We start from the raw sequence: 22,443 nt of genomic DNA, 5'->3' as shown, positions 1-22,443 counted from the left end.
AATAACTCCTGAAAAGGGTCCATGGGAGACTTGATGAGACTTGGCATTGCGACGGTTATAATGCCCCGTGGTGCTAACGCTACGGCGGTGTGTGTGTGTCCCCGCACCCGCGGGCAAATGTCGTTTGACGTGACGGTAATTCCTTAGCAACCGTGCATTTGTCACATCTGCTCCGTTGTCAAACGGTTCGCGTGGAACATTTTGCCGCGCATGAATCCGCCGCGGCTTTTTGCGCAAGCTTCGCATGCGGGTGGGGGGTGCTGTCCGCGGTGACTGTGACATTCCAGAGCCGATAATCGGTGGGGTTGGGGGGGGGCAGGGATGTTTTAAATTTGCCTCCGTCCGCAAATAACGCGCGGACAATTGGGACGTGGGCGCCGTTTCGCGCCAATTCGCGAGCGTGCCACCGCGCACGAGCGTGGCCGTAATCGCCCGCTCAGGAGCTGTAGCGGCGGCGGCGGCAGCAAAAAATCACGATCACAACCTCCCCCACCACCCTCGTGGCGCACGCACGGGCTTCGTCACGCATCTATCGACGTGACGCACAGTCAAGGGCCGGGAGAGCGTAGGCCAAGGCGCGTTACGGTCACGCGGTAAAAACAACAAAAACTAAAATAACCCCCCCCCCCACTCCAGAATATTGTCTCTGTCGCACGGCGTGCTGCTCCAGGATGGGGAGCTACGGGGGATGAGCTGCAGGAGGCAAGGGGGGTGGGGGGGGGCGCTGTTTTGTGGTCTTCACGTTCAGCTTCACGAGTCGGGGGTCTCATCCCCTGTGCAGTTCCCCTGTTGTGGCGTTCTGACCCGGCCCTGCTGGACATCGTCGCATGCCTCCGGTACGAATAAATATTCAGATTCTGAAAGCGGGAGCTAGCCGATGCACCAAAATTATAAAGGAAAAAAAAAGACACTGGCAAACCCCACTTTTCAAAATGCATTTTGTTGAGGCTGCCGTGACGTGACCGGGAGAGGGGGCAAAAACGTCGTGACAGAGAGGCGAGGGAACCAGCGGCTCACTGCCAATGGCGAGTGTCGCGTCGTCAAACAACGGAGCGTGTCTGGATAACGCGAGTCGGGGGAGAGTGGGGGGACTGCAGGCCGCCCGTCGCTCATCCGCCCGCGAACAGACGGCCGACAGCGGGCGACGGCTCTGAACGACGCTGGTGGAGGGAGGTGGGGGGGTTGTGTGCGTGTTGAACTTCTTTCGCACCGTACGTAGCCAACCGTGCTAATCGGAGGTGCGGGGGGGGGACAACAAACTAAACACAAACAATAGTTTTAAAGAAATGAGGTTTCAATGTAGATGATTTAAAAGTGCACAGCTCCAGTGGCTTCCAAATATTGGAAGGAAGAGCGTTCCAGACGGCCGCAGAAGCGCATCCGAAAGCGCCGCGCTATGCAGTGACCGTCAATCTTCGACGGCCAGCCAAAAGCCGGACGACCGGAATACGCGCGATGGTGCGAAAGAAGTTCAACATCACGCACGCACACACGTGCTCACGCCTGCGCTGTCTTTTTGCAGGTGTCACCTGGATCTCCACGGTGCCCACCCTCATGTCAGTACCGCCCCCGGTCTCCTACGCGGTGATGCAGCAGCAGCAGCAGCAGCCCCAGTCCGGCTACGCGGCACACGCCGCGCTAGCACCAACGCTCGTCAGCGCCCCCTCGCCCCAGATGTCCCTGCTGCCTCCGCCGCCACCGCCGTACCCAGTCGCTGCCCTGCAGCATCCGCCGGCAAACATGACCGCACCCATGCACCACCCCCACCACAACCACCAGCAGCACCACCACCACCCCCACGCCTTGTACCCGCTGGGGCCAGCGCCGGCGCTACCGCACACCGCCGGTGGTCTGCCACTACCGCCACAACCGCAGCAGCAACTGCAGCAGCAGCAGCAGCCGATGTTGCAGCTGCCGCCCCTCACGGCTGTTGGCAGCGGCCTAGCAGGGGGCGACCCGGGGCAGCCCTACGGTTACGGCTACCCCGGCCTCGCGCTGCTGCCCATGCCGCAGCACGGCGCCCATCCCCAGCAGCAGCAGCAGCTGCTGCTGCCGCCGGTCGCCAACGGGCAGCACGGGCAGCACGGGCAGCACGGGCAGCCGCCCGCCGCGTACGCCCAGCCGCAGCCGCAGCAGCCGCCGCCGCCGCCACCGGTCAACGGGGCGCCGGCCTCCGCGCCGGCCCAGCCGCCGGCGTATCCGCACGCCGCGCCGGCGGGAGAGGCGACGGCCGGGAGGCCGCAGCGAGCGGAGGATGAGCAGCAGCAGCAGCAGCTCCTGCGGGTGACGGCGAGCGGCGATTACGAGTTCACCGACCCGGCCCACCCCAGAGGTAAGTGGCGGTCCCCACCCCTTCGGCCGAGCCCCATCGCAGGGAGCGCTGCTCCACGGAGGCCACGGCGGCCCTCACCGCGGCCCCGCGTGTGGCCGCTGCCGTGGGGGAGCTGCGGGTACGAGCCGTAGGAGCGAGGCGCCGCCGAGTCGGTAGTCTCGTCCCCTGTGGTTCACCGGTCGTGGTGCCACGCTCCTTGCCATGCAGCCCCCCTCGATGAGCTCATGCATGAGGCGGTATCGTCGTGAGGATCGTGTTCCACGTTACGCACGCACCGCCGTGCGACCGACGCACTGCGGCAAACCGCCACCGCCACTTGCGACGCTTCTCAGCCTCTTCGAGTTGCCGGTCTAAACAACAATGACGGCCACGCTTGCAGTTCTGCCATAGCTGCTGGCCTAGGCGAGTGTGGTGGTCACATGGGACGTTGCATGCAAGGCCCGGCGGGAGTCGCGCCTTGCTGCTGGTCCCTTGTGAGCAGCACGCCGTTGCGTGTTGTTGTTGTTTGTTTCCGTTGTTGTTTTTGTTCTCCGATAACATTCGTTTTTTTTTTACGCCCCCTCCCCCCCCCCCCCAAATGTCCTTTCAGTCGAATCGATCGTCCGGCGTCGTGCTGTCACCAGAACGGATACATACGGTCGCGATTTGCGATGTTCGCAGAGAATGCTCGTGATGACACCCCCCCCCCCCCCCGGTGCCCCCTGTGTGCGGAAGGTGACGTCACAGAACTACTTTTGAGGCCCCTTCGGTTGCCTCCAATTGACACCGGTGCACCGTCCCCACGCCCCCTGCTGAACACGACGTTGTTTGTGCGTGGCAAATCAAATGAAAACAAATATATTAATCCACCTGGCTGGATTTTGTTTGTTTGTTACGTATATATATATAAACTAAGAGGCCCTCTTTGTGCTAGGCCAGGGGTCGGCAACCGAAATAGCAAGCCGAGAAATGTTTTTGTTGAATTCGGTAACAAAAAACTCTTCAATATTTCAATAGCCGCAATGCACTGAGATGAATACGAGACGATGGCTCCTTAATAAATAACGTCACCAAGCAGTCCGTTGAAGATCCACGTGCGGCTCTGGAGCTGCTGGTTGCCGACCCCTTGGCCTAGACCCCACTCCCTCCTCTCCCTCCAGATGTGATGACCTGCCAGTCAGCCAGCCAGCCAGCCAAACTTTATATCAAAACGTTCATTATTATTTGCGCAGTTACTGGCGACCAGGCGGAGGTCATGAAGTCGGGGTACGCTTGAGAACACGGTTTAATCACAGGTCCTCGAAATCCGGACTCGAACCCACCACCGCCACCACCACGGTATTAACCTCCACCTGAGCCACGTGGCCAGCCAGCTCCCCTGGCTGCAGTCCCGCTGACGCGTAACACCGGCAAGCTCGATCTCTCCTACAGGACTCTTCGCAAGACCCTCCGGAAGTCGTCGTCGGTTGCGGAACGGGGGGCCACGCACGGTCAGGGCTCGTCGCCGGTTTGCCAAAAGTAACGAAAACATTAAATGACAAAATGTAATTTAAAAGCGTTTCTTTGCACAAACCGTTGGCCTCACGGCCTCCTGGGAGTGCGTAATTCTCAGCAGCATTGATTTAGCGCGAGTAAGTCAAAGATCCCCCCGTGTAGCCTTGACGGACTGTCGGGGCAAGTGCTGTTAGCGAGTAGCACCTATGAAGGCCGACACGGCGCACGAGGGGTTGGGTGGCCAGCACCACGTCCGGCCACCTTTGTCTCCCCAGTGGCGACGTTCACACACCGCACCAGGTACTCATTTGAGGCTGAGTCAACCTAAGGGAGGCCCAGGGCCGTTTCAGATGATTATCACTGGTGTTGGCCATGAGCTGGAATCGATCTTGGGTGGCCGGGTTCGTAGCACAGCTCGGTAACCGCCACACCACCGCTCCCCACACATGCGCATGCTATACACTCATGCGAGCACGCTCGAATGAGTGCTGATGTGGCTGCCAGATGTTACAGGCGAGGGCCAACACTTTAGTTTACGGGTTCTAGGCTGTTCAAATTGGCCGCTCATTAAACATGGACCCCCCCCCCGCTGTTGTGGGCAGACCAACGCTAGGGAGACCTGCGGGGATTATTCACTTTTGGCAGTGCTGGCCAATTGTGGGGGGGGGGGGCACCGCCTACTCCTGGCGAGCCAGGGGGTACAGCTCCTCCGTGATGCCCATGGGAAGGGAGTTTCACAACATTCGCGCGGTGATCCACCAACCCCCTGCCTCCATAGCGCTGGCTTACAGGCAGCCACGAGCAGCAGCGTAGCCGCCACCGCTGATAGTCGGCTGATTTATTCAGCGGTTGTTGTAGTTATTTAGATATAAACGTGTCGTTAAACCCGCCAGCACCGACACAGCCGATTAGTAAGGTTCGTCACGTAAACAAAATGTGCCAATTCGTCACTTGAGTTGAGTACATCGATTGTGCGTTGGAGAGTAAACCCACTACAACATTTACAATTCGAGTACCGTGACGTTTCGCCGGTAATTACAACAACCAGCATCATCAGGCGACAGCCACAGAGCTGTGCAGAAATTGGCCAGCATTGTTGGCTTGTTTGGCCGGCGGGGTCTTTAGGAACCGCTGAAAAAGATTCCCGTTCTCACACGGCTACGGTTCTACACGAGGACACGTCCGGAGCCTTTTCAAAGTGCGCCGTCCATGCAAACAGGCGATGCATGCAAAGAAAATAGAAAAAATGTGCCAGACGTAAAATATGTTCCAGACCTTACTCGTTTAAACATGCGTGTGTGTGTGTAGTGGGGAGCGGCGGTAGTGCAGTGGTTAGCGCTTCGCTGCGCTACGAACCCGGTGGACCCGAAATCGATTCCCGCTCACGGCCAACACCAGTGACGATTATCTAAACCGGTCTTGGGCCTCCCCTAGGTCGACTCAGCCTCAAATTAGTTTCTGGTGCGGTACGTAAAACATCGCCACTGGGAAGACAAAGGCGGCCGGGCGTGGTGCTGGCCACCCAACCCCATAGGCGCTACTCGCTAACAACACTTGCCCCAACAGTCTGTGTCAGGCTATACGGGGGATCTTTGTCTTTGTATATATTTGGTCTTTGTTCCCCCACCGTTATTTCTAATCCGGAAATGAGCCCATCGTGCCTTTAACACTGACTTGCGGTCACCCCTCCGCGAGCAGGCGAACCCCTGTGCGTGCGATGAGGAGGCTTTGCTCACTGCGACACGCTGCAATCTCGTCCGTGCGCCAAACCACGCTTTCCTTTTCACAGCGGCCGGCTGAATGGGCGCTCCCCGCGTGCGCGCGTTCCACAACGTGTGTCCGTGGTCCCCGCGGGCGCACGGAAAACAAGGCAACCTCAGAGTCGGCGATTTGAACGTTTCACGCCGCCGCACGACATTCGCTCTCCGTTCGCTCGCCCTCCGTTCGCTCGCCCTCGTACAGAGAGAGAGAACGGCTCGGAGACGCGAGCTGCCAAATCTGCCCCCACCGCCCCCCCCCCACCCCAAACTTTGCGGTCAACTGTGAATGTTTACATGTGGGAGGAAAGCATAATTGTCCGAAAACAAAAAAATGCTCGCGTGAACGAGGGGGAAACGCTCGATCCCGTACAGACAGGGACAGGCGGAGACCACATTTTGGCTGCGCAGCCTTCTCCTGGCGCGCCAGGAGAAGGCTCCTCTACGACACCCTCGGGAAGGGAGTTTCACAACATTCACGCAGTGATCCACCAACCCCCTCGCTGCTGCTGCTGCCTGCACAGCGCTGGCTTACAGGCAGCCACGAGCAGCGGCGTAGCCACCGCCTTTTCTTTCATTCCTTATTTTGACCCACAAAGTCGGCTACAAAATTGATGCTTGCGAGACGGAGATTGCTTTGAATGAGTTTAGTCCTCTCTCCTTCGATCTGCAATCTGTTGTTGTTGTTGCTGATGCTGCTGCAGGTTTTTGTTTTGTTGTCAGGCTCCCGGCGTGATGTGCCTCGCTCTCGTTGCGTTTGTTGGGAATGATTGCGATACACGTACGTAGGAAACGAATGTACGTACGTAGCCAGCCGTGCTAATCGGAGGTGCGGAAAGTGGCCGACGCGTGATTTGAATCATTGAGTGGCGTGGCGGACGCATGATTTGACCAGATCGGCCATCAACAGCGATTACCGTTGCCATTAATCAGCCGTCAGGACCAGACGGTCGTCGATAATCACACCCCCCCCCCCCACCAGCACCCACTCCCGAACAGCCGAGAATTGTGTAAAAAAATAGTTCTCGTGTTCAGAAAATCACGAATGAGATCCATGGGGTTTGTAAAACACATTCCTGTGTTTTACACAGGAGCTGGTAGGAACGTTGGGTTGCTCGGTCAATGTCCAGGGTCAACGGCGGCGTGGTGTATTCCGCAAATATGCCCGACTGAGGGCGGGCACAAGCCGGCGTGAGTAGGTTAAACGTTGAGTTTTATAAGGGCACCACGGGGTGACCAGCCCCTCTCCACCCAGCCCCTCCCCACCCTCCCCACCCAGCCCCTCCCCACCCTCCCCACCCAGCCCCTCCCCACCCTCCCCACCCAGCCCCTCCCCACCCTCCCCTCCCCACCCAGCCCCACCCTTCCCACCCAGCCCCTCCCCACCCTCCCCACCCAGCCCCTCTCCACCCTCCCCTCCCCACCCAGCCCCACCCTTCCCACCCAGCCCCTCCCCACCCTCCTCTCCCCACCCAGCCCCTCCCTCCCCACCCAGCCCCTTCCTGCACGACGGACACAATAATCCCCTGTGGGCTGGTGTAACCAGGAGGATCCTACCAGTATAAGAACTAAATAATTCTGTACGCGGGTATTGCTTCGTCATTCGCGAGGGATATATATACGTTCAGAAGATGCTCGTGAATTGCACATTTCGCAGATAATGATATTGGCCGACGAAAAGCTAACTTTTGAATTAATTACCTTAAATAAATACGTAAATAAGGTATTAAATGCGTGAAAAGTATCATAATAACACGCTAAAAATAGTTGTAATAAACAAAGTAAAAACAAATAAATATTAAAGTATTAAATAATAGTTTATAAATGAACTTACCTTAAATTATGATGATGCTCATCATAACTTTATTTGATCACTTTATCTCTCATCGCTTTACCTCGTCACTTTCTAGCATCACTTTATTGATTTCTCCCTCTGGATGCGCTAGCCGTGCGGAGTTGCAGACGGGATTCGCGGATAGCCAAAAATCGCGGATGGCGAGTTCGTGAACAGCGATGGAATTTTTCGATTTAAAGATTTTGTGACTGCAGGGATTCATCTTCTTGGTTCTTTCGGTAAAGTCACGTAGAAGGGAAGCGAGGGAATGCCGTACTTTCTTTAGTCTGCACGAATTCAGAAACGTAAAGTGGAGACGATGATTCCATGATTCAATATTTTTTTTCCGCCTGCGTCCCCAATCCCGTCAGCTCTTGGGAGCTGACGAGTGTTGAGTCCATTTGGTGCTCGAATTGGCGACTACCTTGGGGTTGCCAGGATTGAGCCGCGAGGTGGCCAGGAGAAGGTGGTACGTGAGTGGATTATTGTATCTGGAAGCGTATTATTAAATAAGATACATTACAATTCCTTATAGGGGAAACAAACACTAACTGATTACTAACGTAGCATAATCACAATAAAACACATTCCAAATGATTACTAATCTACAACTCGCATCGTAACAACTGCCTGATTACTAATCTAGTATATAATTACAAGTTAATGAGTTAATGATGACGTCACCCTGCTGCTGCTCTATATAAGAACGGGAGAACAGAGCAGAGCCTCACCATTCTGGCGAATTGCCCGATGATGCTGGATGCAATTACCAGCGAAACGTCGTACTCAAATTGTAAATGTTGTGGTTTCACGCTTCAACACACCAGTGGCAAAAGCAGTGAACTATTTGTCTTTTGTCAACGTGACACTTTTTTACTGATTGGCCGTGTCGGGTGGTGGAGGGTTACGACACATTTATAAATAACGCGATCTAAACCCAAAAACGTTGATTATGATTATTGTATCTGTCTGTGCGGAACTTTGAGCGTGACCCTATCGCATGCAGTGGGGTTTTCTCCGGCCGCTCCTGCCTTGTTCCTCCCGAACGCTCGCTTACATGGCATCGCTCCCAAACATCCCAATGCAGGACTCTCCTGTAAAGGAATCTTGAGGCTCAGTTGGGACTTCGATTACTATTATTAGTATTTTCCTTAACGAATGACAGCCGGTCTTTCCGTCAATACCGCTGTGGTCGAGCGAGATCTGTTTGTTGGACTGCCAGTCGTCCCCTGGCAGGTTTTAATCCGCACGCTTCCAATTTGGCCCTCTTTTATTTCCCTCTGCCATTGGGTAACATATTTGGAAATGTCACCCTCGACGTTTTAAATTGCACACGCGCGGCGGCAAGCACGCGCGTGTGGCTTGAATAAAGCCGCCGCTTTTGTACTTTTCCAAAAACTGTGCCTCCTGTGATTAGACTGGTATATATACGAGCTGCATTTATCCACAACAGAAATCGTCCAAACGCGGCTGGACGGAGGACAAGGCACTCCTTCTCTCCCAGGGGTGGGAGCGGTAAAAAACAAACAGATAAAAAAAATGAAAAAAATAAAAATAAAACGTAATAAAATACAATTCTCACGACGTTTCGGCCACAATGCAAGCAGCCGTCCTCAGGTGAAGAACAGGTCTGTCGGAAAGACAGCATCTGAATGACAGACCTGTCGGAAAGACAGCGTCTGAATGACAGACCTGTTCTTCACCTGAGGACGGCTGCTTGCGTTGTGGCCGATACGTCGTGAGAATTGTATTTTATAATGTTTTATTTTAAATATTTTATTATTTCCCTTCTACGTGACTTTCCCAAAAGAACCAAGAAGATGAATCTCTGCAGTCGCGAAAGCTTTACATCGAAAGATTAAAAAAATTCAAAATCGTAAATGAATCCATAAATTGTCGCAGCAAACCCAAAACAGCTCCGCTGACTTTTAATAAAAGTCTAGGAAAGCATCATTTTTAAATCCTTTCTATTAAGTTCACTTGCTTGCTTGCTTTCGACCGTGCAAATCTTTCGGTCGTTTTTTAACCCACTTCCCGTTATCCAATCGAGCTGACATTTTGCACACAAACTCGTTGTGCGTGACAATTAATTTTCGTGAATTTTTTTTTGCAAAATTTGACACTGTTTATGGGAAAAAATTAAATATTTAATTACCAATTGCTTAATGCTGGCAGACAATCATCTGACCCATAGGTGGCAGCCATCTCAAGCCAGAGGATGAGAGGACTCTAGCCGCCCCGATGCCACGCATACAAAGGATTTATAGTGAAAAACTTTGTTTTTACGGGTTAATTTTTTTAGGGTGGGGGGGGGGGCGTATGTTTACTCGCCACGCAAAGGTCACCCTCGGTGCGCCGTCGCCCGTCACGGCATCGGACCGGCAAACGAGCGGCGAGAATAAAACTCGGCGAGCATCGCGGACGTCGGCAGCGCTGGAGATGAGCGTCGCTCGCTCTTGGCCAGCCACTTCGGCTGCGGCCTCCGATAAGAGGAATTGAACTTTGGCTCGGCGTGTTTGCTTTCAATTTTATCGGCCCGCGCTCCCCCCGTCTTGGGACGTTTGCAAAAAATCTGTGCCGGGTGACAACGGCTCCCCCCCACCGCCCCCAACCTCTCCACCCCCCCCCCACCCTCCCCACCGCCGCCGTGGCCAATGTGGTTTCTCGACCGCGTCGGTCGGTATCAACCGCACGCCGCGAGCCGCGAGCCGCGACGATCGTCATCTTTGCTCGTTCGCAAGCGTTTTGCGGCGCGTTCGCCGATGAACGTCAATTCTCAGGGCCGCTCGCGGTAAAAATCGAGTTTGTTTTTTTACGTGCGCACGTACGCACGTGAAAAAAACAACGTGCGTGTGTTGAACTTCTTTCGGACCGTAACGTAGCCGCTACATGATACCACGACGTTGGGCTAAATAACGACAGATTCTTGAGGCCAATTTACCAACTCTGAATCGTGGCAGTTCGGTGGATCGCGACAAGGGGGGGGGGAGGTCTTCATGCCCCGCAGATTGCGGATGTTGATGTAATGGAGCGAGAGAGCATTTTGCAAGCGAGAGGAGGAAAGGACTTCGAGAAATAATACGAAAAAAACGAGACTGTAGGGGATATGTATGCGTAAAGAGAAGTGATTCTGGAAACATCACACAGCGCTGGGTCTTGGCAATTCATGAAACCAAGAGGGAGACGCTAAATAGTTACACGCAGGGCCCAATGAAGTTTAATGGAGACCTACCGCGGGCTATTAGAGTAATCGGGACCTCTCCTTCTTTGTTGATTTCTGTCCCTTGGCGGTTTGACCACCACCCGTGCCTGATGATGCCAAACTCTCTCTCTCCGTTGCCGTTGTAAAGCCAAAATCAAAGTTACAACGAACACAGCTCGTTTGATTTCGGTTACATAACCAGCAGCAATGCACACAGTGAATGCTGTGGCTTTAACAACCAGGCCACCTATAGGATGTAGCACAGTGCTGCAGCGTTGCGTTGCGTTTCAAACATTATCTGAAGCAGTTTCATACGTAGTAGGCTTTCGCGACCAATGTTGTCAATAGAAGAGGTTTTTTTGGGTCAGATCGCGTAAATATAAACGCGTCGTTAAATCCGTCAACACCCGACACGGCCAACATTCCGGCTAATCGCCTGATGAAGCTGGTTGCAATCGCCAGCGAAACGTCGTGCTTGAGTTGTAAATGTTGCGGGTTTACTCTCGAACACACCGGTGTGCTGTCCTAGTAACAATCTGGCACATTCTGTTTGCGCGACAAACCTTACTAATTGACCGTCTGGCGGTGGCGGGTTTAACGACACATTTATATTTACCCAAATGAAACCCCTTTATTATGGATTATGTAAAGTAGTGTATACATTTTACGGGAGCCCCCAAGATCAGAGGATCCAGGCCGGAGCCCCTGCGATATTCCGGGTCTGGATACCTCTGCAACTTTTTAGTCCTGAGTTACTTTTTAAAAAAATCCACATTTCGTGGCCGGGGGGTTAAGTCCATCCGTAGAGCAGCACCCTGTTGACGTGTCACGGAGCGGTCATCATTCCAGAGGAATGATGGAATAAGTCGAACCCCCCCCCCCCCCATCTGGGATTTAGACTCACAACCTTTTGACTGTGAGTCAAGAGCCCTCACCATTGGTTTGTTCGCGTCGTCGTCATCCATGTTTTATCCACTGCTGGATGAAGGACCCTCCCCAAGCCGTCGCCCTCTCCCGGGGTCTTGCGATGCAGAGACCCATCCCGGCACCCGCATTACCGGCCGACCTCGCGGCTCGTTGTCCTTCCTCCGGCACCTCCGATTGGCACAGTTGGCTACGTACGGTGGTGCGAAAGGCGTTCAAGATACACACGTACGTACGTGCAGAGCAGCTCCCGGACGGATGCTCTCTTAGCGCGAAGAAACCTCTTCAGCTTTTGACAGCAGCAGCAGCAAAGCAAAGCAGCCCCTCCTGCCTCCACAAACAACAATTACGGAGCCCCTCGCGAGCGCCCTACGTCATTGGAAATCTATTACTGGCAGCAGCAGCCATCGCCGAAATCGGGCAAGAGCCGTAGAAGCCGCCTTAATTAACAGCGCCTGGCGCCCCTATTGTAGATTTCCCAGCGCATCTGTGGTTTCGCACGGCAGGAGGGAGGGGGGATATACAAGGACGCACCATTCACTGCGAAGAGTTTGAGCGTTGGTGGCACGGCTTGCGGGGTGGAACTTCGTGGGGTGGCACTCCTTCGTTTTCGTGGCGAAGTCAAAAGCGCAACGGGGTCCAAAGGCCCCGACGGACGTCGTCGGAGCCCGAGTCGATGGCACCCAAGGCGGCCGGTGATCGTCGGCAGCCGCGTTCTATCCGCAGCCGGATTAAAGGGCCCATCCTCGTGCCGTGGCCACTCCTCGCACGGCAGAGGTCGCAACCGGGTACCCGATACCCGTACCCTACCCGATACCCGTACCCTACCCGATACCTGGCTACCCGTACCCAGCCGGGTACGGGTAGCCGTTTGCGACCCTGGTGCGGCCGGGTACGGGTACGGGTAGGCCGTGAGTCACTGGTGAGTAACCGTTTGTCACTCATTTCGGGTAGGGTACGGGTATGGGTAGGGAACGGGTACCCGTACCCGGCCGGGTATGGGTACCCATTTGCGACCCCAGTGCGGCCGCGTACGGGTAAGGAGTCAAAACCCGTTTGCAACCTCTGTCGCACGGGCCCCCCCCACCCCCCCGTGACGCCCTCAGTGCCGGGGATGTTTGGTGCCAGTTTCCACGACTGAGTGTCTGGCTTCGTGCTGGAGTGAGACTGGAGCGCCCGGAGAAAACCCACCACGCATTCGCGGAGGGAAACGCTCACAGCTCCACGTGAATAGATTCAAGGATCCGCCGTATTGCCATCCGCTGGGGCCGCCCGAAGCCTACAGCAACCTGTTATTCTCGGGCGAATCTGATGTAAAAGAAAAAAACGAATCGGGCGCAAATTCATTTGAGCATTTCAGATATGGCGAGGTCTGGCGCATTCAGGCTCATTTGGTCATTCGGGTCTACAGTGTTCCTTTCTTTGACGGACCCCAACCATACCTCGAGGGTCGATAAAATGGCGCCCACTTAATGGAGATATCAACGGTGACTGTCGTATGGATTTAACGTCGTCTTGTCACGGCAATGCGGAATTTACACGGCCGACCGATGGCGGGGAAGAACGAGCGTTGCTCCGGTGGTCGTTGGGAGATGCCTTGAACGACGCTTTGGAGTAAATGCAAGAAGTGGCCCATTTCAATGGTGTGGTCGCGTAAAGGAAAACTAATTAAAAATTTGAAAACCTCACAGAGATCGCACGATATGCGCGCGCATTCTGCCAAACGACTGCCCGGCTTGCGTCAGTCCTCGGAAAGCATTTCGTGAGCCCGAGGCAGATATCAAATTCGAGCGCCATCCCCATCACCTTCCCCCACGAGTCGCCGGGCAGCGAGATCGAAACTCCCCGCGCAGTGAAAACCAGAGCAGGGGAAGAGGCGGAGACGAGTGGGCAGTGCGAGAGACGAGAGAAACGAGGGCGACGGCGGTGGGAGACCTCTGAGTGCGATGGATCAGTGCCCGTGCCCCCCGGGCATCCGTGGGACAAAAAAGAGCTTTACAGCTCGTCGGATTCCTCCTGCAGTCTCAGATGACCGCTCTGATTCGGACACAAGCAAGATCGGTGGAGACAGTAGATTGTTAATCGGAATGTGAATTTCGATTTAAAGCTTTCGTGACTGCAGGGATTCATCTTCTTGGTTCTTTCGGTAAAGTCACGTAGAAGGGAAGTAATAAAATAATAAAAATAGAACATAATAAAATAATTTTCACGACGTTTCGGCCACAACGCAAGCAGCCGTCATCACCTGAGGACGGCTGCTTGCGTTGTGGCCGAAACGTCGTGAGACGTCGTGAGAATGATTTTATGTTTTATTTTAATTATTTTATTACTTCCCTTCTACGTGACTTTACCGGAATGTGAATGTTAAGTGATCTCGTCGCGCTTAATGCGGCTTGGAATTCGAGCTCATATTTTGACGCAACCTTTAATTATTTCATGGCAAAGGTAGGGAGGGGGGGGCTGTGCAGGGGGGGGCAACTGCTTGTGCTGCTAGGGGACCCCTAAGCTTTCGCTGGTTTGGTTAGCGCCGCTACCGCTCCATCTAACCTCGCCGTGTCCTTAATTAACCCCCTCACGCGCCCCCGCCCCTCCCTGTGACCCTTCACCTCATCCGTTCTGCCCGCACTCTCCCCCCCTGGCTTTGCAAAGGGCTCGCCGCTCGTAATGGCGCCCATTAATCCTTCGCCGCTGGGTACCGAGCGCACGAGGCTGCCTTCGTGGCGGCGGCGCCGTTAACATAAAGAGCAGCCGCCATCAAGCGACTCGCGGCCGCAGCGGTCGTTGTCGCCACACCACGCCACGTGTGTGTGCGTGCGTGTGTGCGTGCATGTGTGTGTGCGTGTGTGCGTGTGTGTGCGTGCGTGTGTGCGTGCGTGTGTGCGTGTGTGTGCGTGCGTGTGTGCGTGCGTGTGTGTGCGTGCATGTGTGCGTGCGTGTGTGCGTGTGTGTGCGTGCGTGTGTGCGTGCGTGTGTGTGGGGAGCGGTAGTGTAGCGGTTAGCGCGCTGCGCAAATGAACCCGGTGACACGGGTTCGATTCCCGCGCACTGCCAACATCAGTGACGATTATCTGAACCGGTCCCGGGCGTCCCCTAGGTCAACTCAGCCTTAAATGAGTACCTGGTACGGTGTGTAAACATCGCCACTGGGGAGACAAAGGCGGTCGGGCGTGGTGCTGGCCACCCACCCCCTCGTGTACCATTCCGGCCTTCATAGATGCTCGCTAACAGCACTTGCCCCTACAGTCTGTTAAGGCTATACGTGGGATCTTTGTCTTATCTTTGTGTGAGCGTGCGAGGCGCATGGGACCCGAGGAACACGCGTGGTGTCGTTACCGTTGGACACGTAGTAGTGGTAGCAGTAGACGGGCTTTCGCGCACCGATGTTGTCCATAACAAAGGAGAGGGAGGGTTTTGGATTAGGTCGCGTAAATACGAATGCTTCGTTAAACCCGCCACCACCATCCGACACGGCCAATTAGCAAGGTTTGTCACGTCAACAAAAACGTGCCAATTAATTGACTCGTTCGGCACTCACCGGTGTGTTCGGAGACTAAACCCACAACGTTTACAATTCGTTTCGTCGGTGATTGCAACCAGCATCATCAGGCGATACAGAGGATTGTAAACGTGAGCTCATTCCGTACGACAAATACGAAGTGAGAAAAATCGATTTACGCGCGAGCGATTCGGTTCGTGCGCAGCGAGCATAAGTTCCGACGTTAATCGATGAATCGACGAATCATTGCACCCCTTAGCTGTTGCCACGGTAATGTGGAATTTCCACCACCGACAGAGACGAGACGCACCCCACACTCGTTCGACTATGCGAGCACTACTCGGGACCGATTCACGTGCTCTTGGCTGAAGCTAATCTTCGTACGATCACTACAACTGCTTAACCCAAACTATTAACGTGTTGGTGTTTGCATCAGCCATGTGCTGTTCGCTTTTAGGCATTTTCTGTTGGTCTCTCGGAACCGTGCGACAAATCCACGAAAGAGTCTCTCTCTGGTGTAGGCCAATCAGTTTCATGGACAATGCATACACGACCAAAGCATTATTGATTGCACGATTTGCCACGAGTATGTGTGGTCAATGCAGACTTGATGGCTTGTATAATGTGGCTATTTGGTGTTTGAACATTCGAGTTACTACCGTATTAGTTTCTCACCATCTTGCTACTGGCAAAATATAAACCTTATATAATCGTCCTGTTTTTCCCCCCGTAATTCTGTCGTAGTCTCTCAAACATCAGCAGCAGCAGCAGCAGCAACAACAACGTACGGACGACGTTGGTTTGACCGACGTGTGGCAAGCGATCCCATAGCAGAGTGTGTGGGAAAGCGCCCCCCCTCACACACCCCCCCCACTGTGTGAAAGATTAAAAGGGGGCAAAACCTCTTCCACAGCCGATGTCTGACAAACGGGACGCGGTGCCCGGCAAGATTGCCCAATGGATTCCTCCCCGTGTGAGGCGGTGTGACGCCAATTGGCACGATTGGGCAAATACGGTGAATTGGGTGGGTTAGCATTCCCAAAAAAACACCGGGCCGGAAAACAACCGAGGCGATGGTGCCGCCGTTTTCGGGCTGATTTTGCCCGGGATTCAAATCTTGCACCTCCCGCTCGGATATTTTCGTTCTCGACGTTCAGCGACGAGCGGAAAATCGGTCGCCTCCCTCTGTTTTTTGTGCCGGGGGAGCTTCGAGCGGAAGCCATCGACCCGGAGCCGAGTTTCGCGAACTTCGCCACCTATCGCCGCCGGCTTCATGGCGTTCGTTTTTTTGCGTTTGTTTTCTTTTTTCGCTTGCGCAGGTCAAGGAGGTGGGGGAGAGGCGGCCGGAGTGAGGGCCACCGCATCGCATTGGCTCTGCTCGCGCGTCTCGCGGCGGCGGCACTGTGCTGTCGTTGTGCTCGAAAGTTGTTTGTGTTTAAACTCACCCGACGAATTCTTCTCGATTTTGTTTCCACACCGCACCGACTGCTCGTCGTTTGTTCCAATGCGCCCCCTCGCCGCGAGCGTTCCCCCACGGCCGGTGACGACCGCTCGCGGCTCCGGTTTCAGGAGGTAATAAACTCCACCACGTTTTATGGTTTTTTTTGGCCAGGTTAAAAGTGACTATGTACCCGGTGTGTTTTGTTTCGTTTGTTGTTGTTATCGTCTTCATTCAATCTGGAACGCCGAGTTAATACGCGGGCAGTGGTAATAACGATCGCGACGATGGCGATGATGACACTTACCGGTGTGGCAGTTGATGCGACGGCTAACGTCGCTTAAATCCCCACCCGCCACCACCACCACCAACTCCGCTCGCCCGCCTGCGTGCGTGCGCCCGCGGCTTCCGAGATGTTTGGGCCAGCATGGAAGAGTGGACGGAAATACCCTCCGAGAGAGAGGGGGGCTTTCTGTCTGTCTCTCTCTCTCTCTCTCGAGCTCCCTGTATTGGAGGAGGCTCCTGCGCCAGCCAGCAGTGGCACGAACAAGCAAGTGGCCGTTTTACTAAGAGTAACGCAACGTACGACCGAGTTAAACAAAAAAACGCTGAATATTTGCACCGTGCTATTACTGTGGCTTCTCTACACAATTGGTGGTATTTTGTAAAATTTATTAACGAAAAATACGCCGCTTCATGGCCGCGTTTCCCTCACTGACGAAACCAAACGACCCCGAAAGCCGGAAAAACCCCGAGGTGGAGCTTTCCTCAAAACCGGAGTCGCCCGGCGGTCAACTCTGCCCCACAATCCCCCCCCACTGCTTTCATCCCCCACCTCCAAACCCCCACACCCCCCCCCCCAAACCTCCACCACCCTGAACAACCGCCCCCTCCCCTCGCCCGATCTCGCTCCCCTCCCCTCCCCGCCGTAATGATTTGTCTTCTCTTTGCCGTCCAGAACTGCTGCAGGCGTTGAATGAACAACGGCAGGAAGGAGCGTTCACTGACCTGAGACTAAGTGTGAAGGGACGCGTGTTCCGGGCACACCGTAATATCCTAGCGTCCTGCAGCTTGTATTTGAAGCAGCTGATCAAAAGGTTCGCCCCCCCTCCCCCCCTCCCCACCTACTGCCCCCCACCCCCCCACACTCTTTCTCTCACCAACCCCGTTCTCTTCTCCCTGTGCTCCCCCCACCCCTCCTACCCCCACCTCTCCTTGAACCCGCTCATGGCATGACGGTAAACGGGGCCCCCCTAACCCAGATCTTTCCGTCCCCACCTCCCCCTCCCCCCCACCACCACCGCCGCTCCACTGACGAACAACCAACCTCGCACCGCCGCCACCATCACCGCCATCGCCACCACCACCACCACTGTCAGCACCGTCAGCACCACTATCGCCACTGCTGCCACTACCGCCACCGACACCACCGCCATCAAAGCCGCCACCACCACGACCACCACCACCATCGCTACCGCGCCTGTTGTTGCTGTTGACGGGATGAATCCGTTGCATCGTGAGTGCACGCGCACACACGCACGCACCTAACTTTGTACCTCCCGACACGAAGCGACAGTTGCTGCACACAAAACGGCACTGCCCTGCAACCCGCGCAAGGTTCACAGAGACGCGGCGGATGTGGCCAGCGCTGTGGCGCGATAGAATCGGTCCGTGAGATGCCGAGGGGACTACAGCTGCAGGTGCAGCGTGTCCGAGCATGGGTTGGAGCGCGGGATTTAGCGCGGGGGCTGAGCGTGGATTCGGAATCGCTGTTATTGCTGCCGGTTCCTGTTCCACAGTCCCCTTGTGTACGGGAAAGCGCATGCCTAGGGTAACCTCATTTGGGCACGACAACACTCACTTTACACTGCTGTCAACATACCTCCCTTACATATTTCACGGACTCATGCTGTCGCTGTACGGCGCTGCCGCTCCGGGGCGGCGGGCCATTTCGTTTTTTTTTTTTGCGTCGTTATAATGCAGGGAAGGGATATGTGGCTCGTATTTGGCGACATCCCCCCTTTGGCTTGGTGCCGAACGCCACGCCGCCCGTCAAATTGTCCGTCGTCGTTTTAAACGGCGATCGTTCACTTATTTTGTCGGATTTTTTAAAATTTGCGCTTTGTGTTTTTTCTTTCTTCGATGGCGCCGAGGCGAATTGTTTACGTCGCCTCGGTAGCTTCGGACGGACTCGGAAGTAAGTAAATACGTACGTTGGCAGAATTGTTACCGAAATTTCTTTCTCTTTTTTAATGTCAAAATAACCTATGGATTCAGCGACGGCGAAGAACCGTTCCCAAAATTTCATAAATCGTGGTTGTTTATTATATATTTTTTGGCGTGAAATGTTGCTTTCAAAGCGACCGTGCCTAGTCTGCGCGTCTCACCAATTCGTTTTCGGATTGGGGGGAGGGGGGGCACGGGGGGCTGTGGACCGCGAGCCGTCGGGCGCCAACGTCCCTCCGGCGTTTCCCTCCCAGCGCGGGGAGCGAAACGCCGGAAGCAACGCGCGCCCAACGGCTCACGGCGACGTCCCGCAAAGTCGGAGGAGGGGGCAGAGGGGGGCGATTGATTCAAGAAAACCATCGCCGATTCCCACCGCCCGGCCGTCGTCGGTGCGAGACATGTCGAGCTGTCGCTGCAGTGCGTGTTAACGATGCACGTCTCTTTCAGGGGGTCACGGGCGACGTTCGCTCGTGGTTCAGAAATCGGAAAAGGGCAAATTAATTCCCGTGCATTTTTGCTGCCGAGTTGACGTCGCGTTTCCGTCGATGTTTTTTTTTGCCGATTTAGAAGCACGCTTTGTTTGCAAGAACAGAAAAGGGGGCCTTTCTGTCACGTGGGCGTGATCAGAGTTTCCCGTGGAAATTTGGCTCGAGTTCCTGCAGATTTAAACGCCAACAATTGCGAATTACAGTAATGCGTAGAGATTATTTCTAATAGATTATTAGGGCATTCGTAGTGGTTTGAATGAAAGAAAGAACTGACATGATGAGAGAGTTTCAGCAATGGATATCTTTTTAAAGGCCGCTTGTCCGTTTTAATGCATCTGGAACACCCAATATATTATATATTACAGCCCAAACTAAGTCAGGAATTCTAAATCCACGTTTTTCGCAAAGATGTCCGCTTTTACATAACTTCATTTTGCACGAAGGATTTTTGTTTTGTTTTATCGCAGCTGCTGCTACAGACGACACCATCGTCTCTCCATTCTCCAACCGAGGGCACCCGCCGTTTAGACGCGCGCCTCATATTGCCGTATTCTCCGGATCATGACACAATTTTGCCCCCCCCCCCCCCCGTATTATAAAGCAAGTCACGTGGTGCATCAATCTGGTAGGCGCGCACGCGAGTGTGTGACCAGATTTGTGGTGCATCTGCCAGTTATCTCAGTCAGTCAGTCAACCCATGGAACCTGGGTCTGTCCCCGTGACCTCCTGCCAGCGGCGAGCCTTTGAAACTTCACGTGGCCTCGGAGTGCACCTGGCCTGGCGCAAGCGCTGCGGCGACATCACCGCCACATCGTGGCGAATGTTGTTGTTTAACGTTATTGACACCGGGCACACGTTTTTGGGGTGCGTCCTACTTTTCGAAGCATCTCACGATCTGGGGAATACGGTAACCTAGCTGCCCTTGTTCCATGACCTCTTTATTCCAGATGGGTTTTGTAACCAGGGGAGCGATCGCTCCGGAGCGCAGACGGCATTAGTGCGGCACGCGCAGGCCTCTCTCCACGCCATCACGAGGCTGCGTTGTGCTCGCGTTTCTTCAACGCGATCGCACGGCAATGCGCGGTAACCGTTTAACATCTGCCTTTATCTCCCCCATCATTAAGGCTACTTGCATTAGCTTTTAGAAGATAAGAAAATGTGCGCACATGAACGCGCGTGGACACACGCACGCACACGAACGCACGCACATGTACACTGGTGTCATGTGAATGATTGCAGGTGGGCCACCGATAGCTTCGGGAGTTGGCACAATTATCAGTGATCGGCTCCTGTGCATGAGCGCTACCGTCTCTTCGCTGCGAATTGCACCTCTTTGTCCCGGGAGTATGAGTGGGTGAGTGGGTGGTTGAGTGGGTGAGTGAGTGAGTGGGTGGTTGAGTGGGTGAGTGAGTGGGTGAGTGGGTGGTTGAGTGGGTGAGTGTGTGGTTGAGTGGTTGAGTGGGTGAGTGAGTGGGTGAGTGGGTGGTTGAGTGGGTGAGTGAGTGAGTGAGTGGTTGAGTGGGTGAGTGGTTGAGTGGGTGAGTGAGTGAGTGGGTGAGTGGGTGGTTGAGTGGATGAGTGATTGAGTGGTTGAGTGGTTGAGTGGGTGGTTGAGTCAGTGAGTGAGCGAGTGGGTGGGTGGGTGGTTGAATCAGTGAGTGAGCGGTTGTGTAACTTGTGACCTGCAGCGACGGCTGTTGGAACACAGTGCGGATGAGACGAAACAGTCGGTGTCTGTTAGACCAAATCCTCAACACGGGTGGAGGAATCATCTACATCAACTATGGTAGGAGCGATAGAAAAATGTGATAAGGAGGCGACTAATCACCAACCCATCACAGTCGTGAGATGTTAACCACCTTGCCTGGTATACAGGAGGTCGTGGGTTCGATCTCGACCCTGACGTCTGTATATCTGGAGTTGGCATGTTCTCCCCGTGTTCGCGTGGATTTCTATCCGGGTCATTTGGATTATCCCCTCGACATTTCGAAACGTGCCTTTATATTTGGCTGCCATAAATTTCCACACTATGATAGGCCACTTCGTTGAGCTATCATTTGTAATAGCCAGGTCGCTTCTGAAAAATAGCTACATAGCTCAGTGGGCCTTACCTGCTCAAGAAAAAAATAGTTAAAAAAAAAAGTAACCCGGTGAGGGAGTGAGTGAGTGGTGTGAATCACCGAGTTCTGGATCATTAAACCCGAACGCTTAATGTTGAGTGCATTGCCACACTGTAATTCGCTCTCACCCAGTGCTATGAACACCATGTTGTGAGCACATCACACCAGTTATTTTGTCCTTACATTGGCTACCAATCAAATATGGGATTGATTATAAGGTCCCTGCTATTGACCTACAGTAACTTATCCACTTCTATACACCACCAATGAGGTCCTTTTGGTCTTTTTTTTCGTATTCCGAGGTGAAGGATCAGTTCCTGGGGTGGTCGGGCTTTTGCCAGTACAGCTCCAAGACGATGGAACACGTTGGCCTCTGACACTAAGCAAAATCACAATCTTTAGAGCTAATGAAATCTTCCCCTGGAAACTCATCCATGTAGTTATGGTCGTCTTATCGCTGGCTCTGTCCAATGAGCGCCGTGTATGCTTTCCATACACGGCGCTCATTGGGATCCTCGGATGAAATGCCCTTACAAATGTAACTTATTATTATTATTATGAGTCGTGATTGAACTGTCAAAGCAACATAACTGGCGCGTGAATCAAATCAGCAGCCACAATGACGATCGTTATTGCGGGTGACATGAACGAATGAAAATTGCTCGTGGTTTTACCGAACTCGAATATCGACTTTCGTCAGCGGCTCATCCTTCCCGTCTTATCCGTCGATGCGCGCGGACCAATTACGAGCCGCGCGAACGTGCGGCAGCGCCAATTAACCGACCGACCGCACAGCAGGCGGGCGCCTGCTAATTGGTCGGGAGCGGAGAGCCACATAGTCCGGTGCCCCCCCCCCCCCCCCCCGGGAGGGATGCGTTAGGGACCCCCACGGCCGTGCGGATGGCTCTGCGTACTGTACGTACTCTATGCGGGTCGAGTTCATTTCCAGGCGGAATTATCTCCACGGAAATAATTATTTTTGGCCGTGGAATTTCCACTCCATATCCTAAAAGCTGCTGCTGCTGCTTCTGCTTCGGTGGCGGTTAGAACGCTGCCGGACGGGAGCAGTGCTGGTAGCACGCTGCACCGCGATACTCCGCTAACCACCCCCCCCCCCCCCCGAGTTAGATTCCCAACCACGGCCAGCGTCGGT

General features: G+C 54.2%; 1 protein-coding gene across 1 annotated transcript in view; it reads left to right on the top strand.

Moving 5' to 3' along the window:
• The window catches only part of KLHL29 (kelch like family member 29), an 89,715-nt gene that overhangs the window by 30,245 nt on the left and 37,027 nt on the right, over positions 1-22,443 (top strand). The window contains exons 4-5 of the mRNA XM_078604416.1: positions 1,523-2,332; positions 17,415-17,553. Of these exons, the coding sequence (XP_078460542.1) occupies positions 1,523-2,332; positions 17,415-17,553 (949 nt within the window). The remainder of the gene's footprint in view (positions 1-1,522; positions 2,333-17,414; positions 17,554-22,443) is intronic.

Source organism: Lampetra planeri, chromosome 22 (assembly GCF_965212315.1).
Source record: "Lampetra planeri chromosome 22, kcLamPlan1.2.h2, whole genome shotgun sequence".
NCBI classification, from domain to species: Eukaryota; Metazoa; Chordata; class Hyperoartia; order Petromyzontiformes; family Petromyzontidae; genus Lampetra; species Lampetra planeri.
This window is presented reverse-complemented; position numbering and strand designations above follow the sequence as displayed.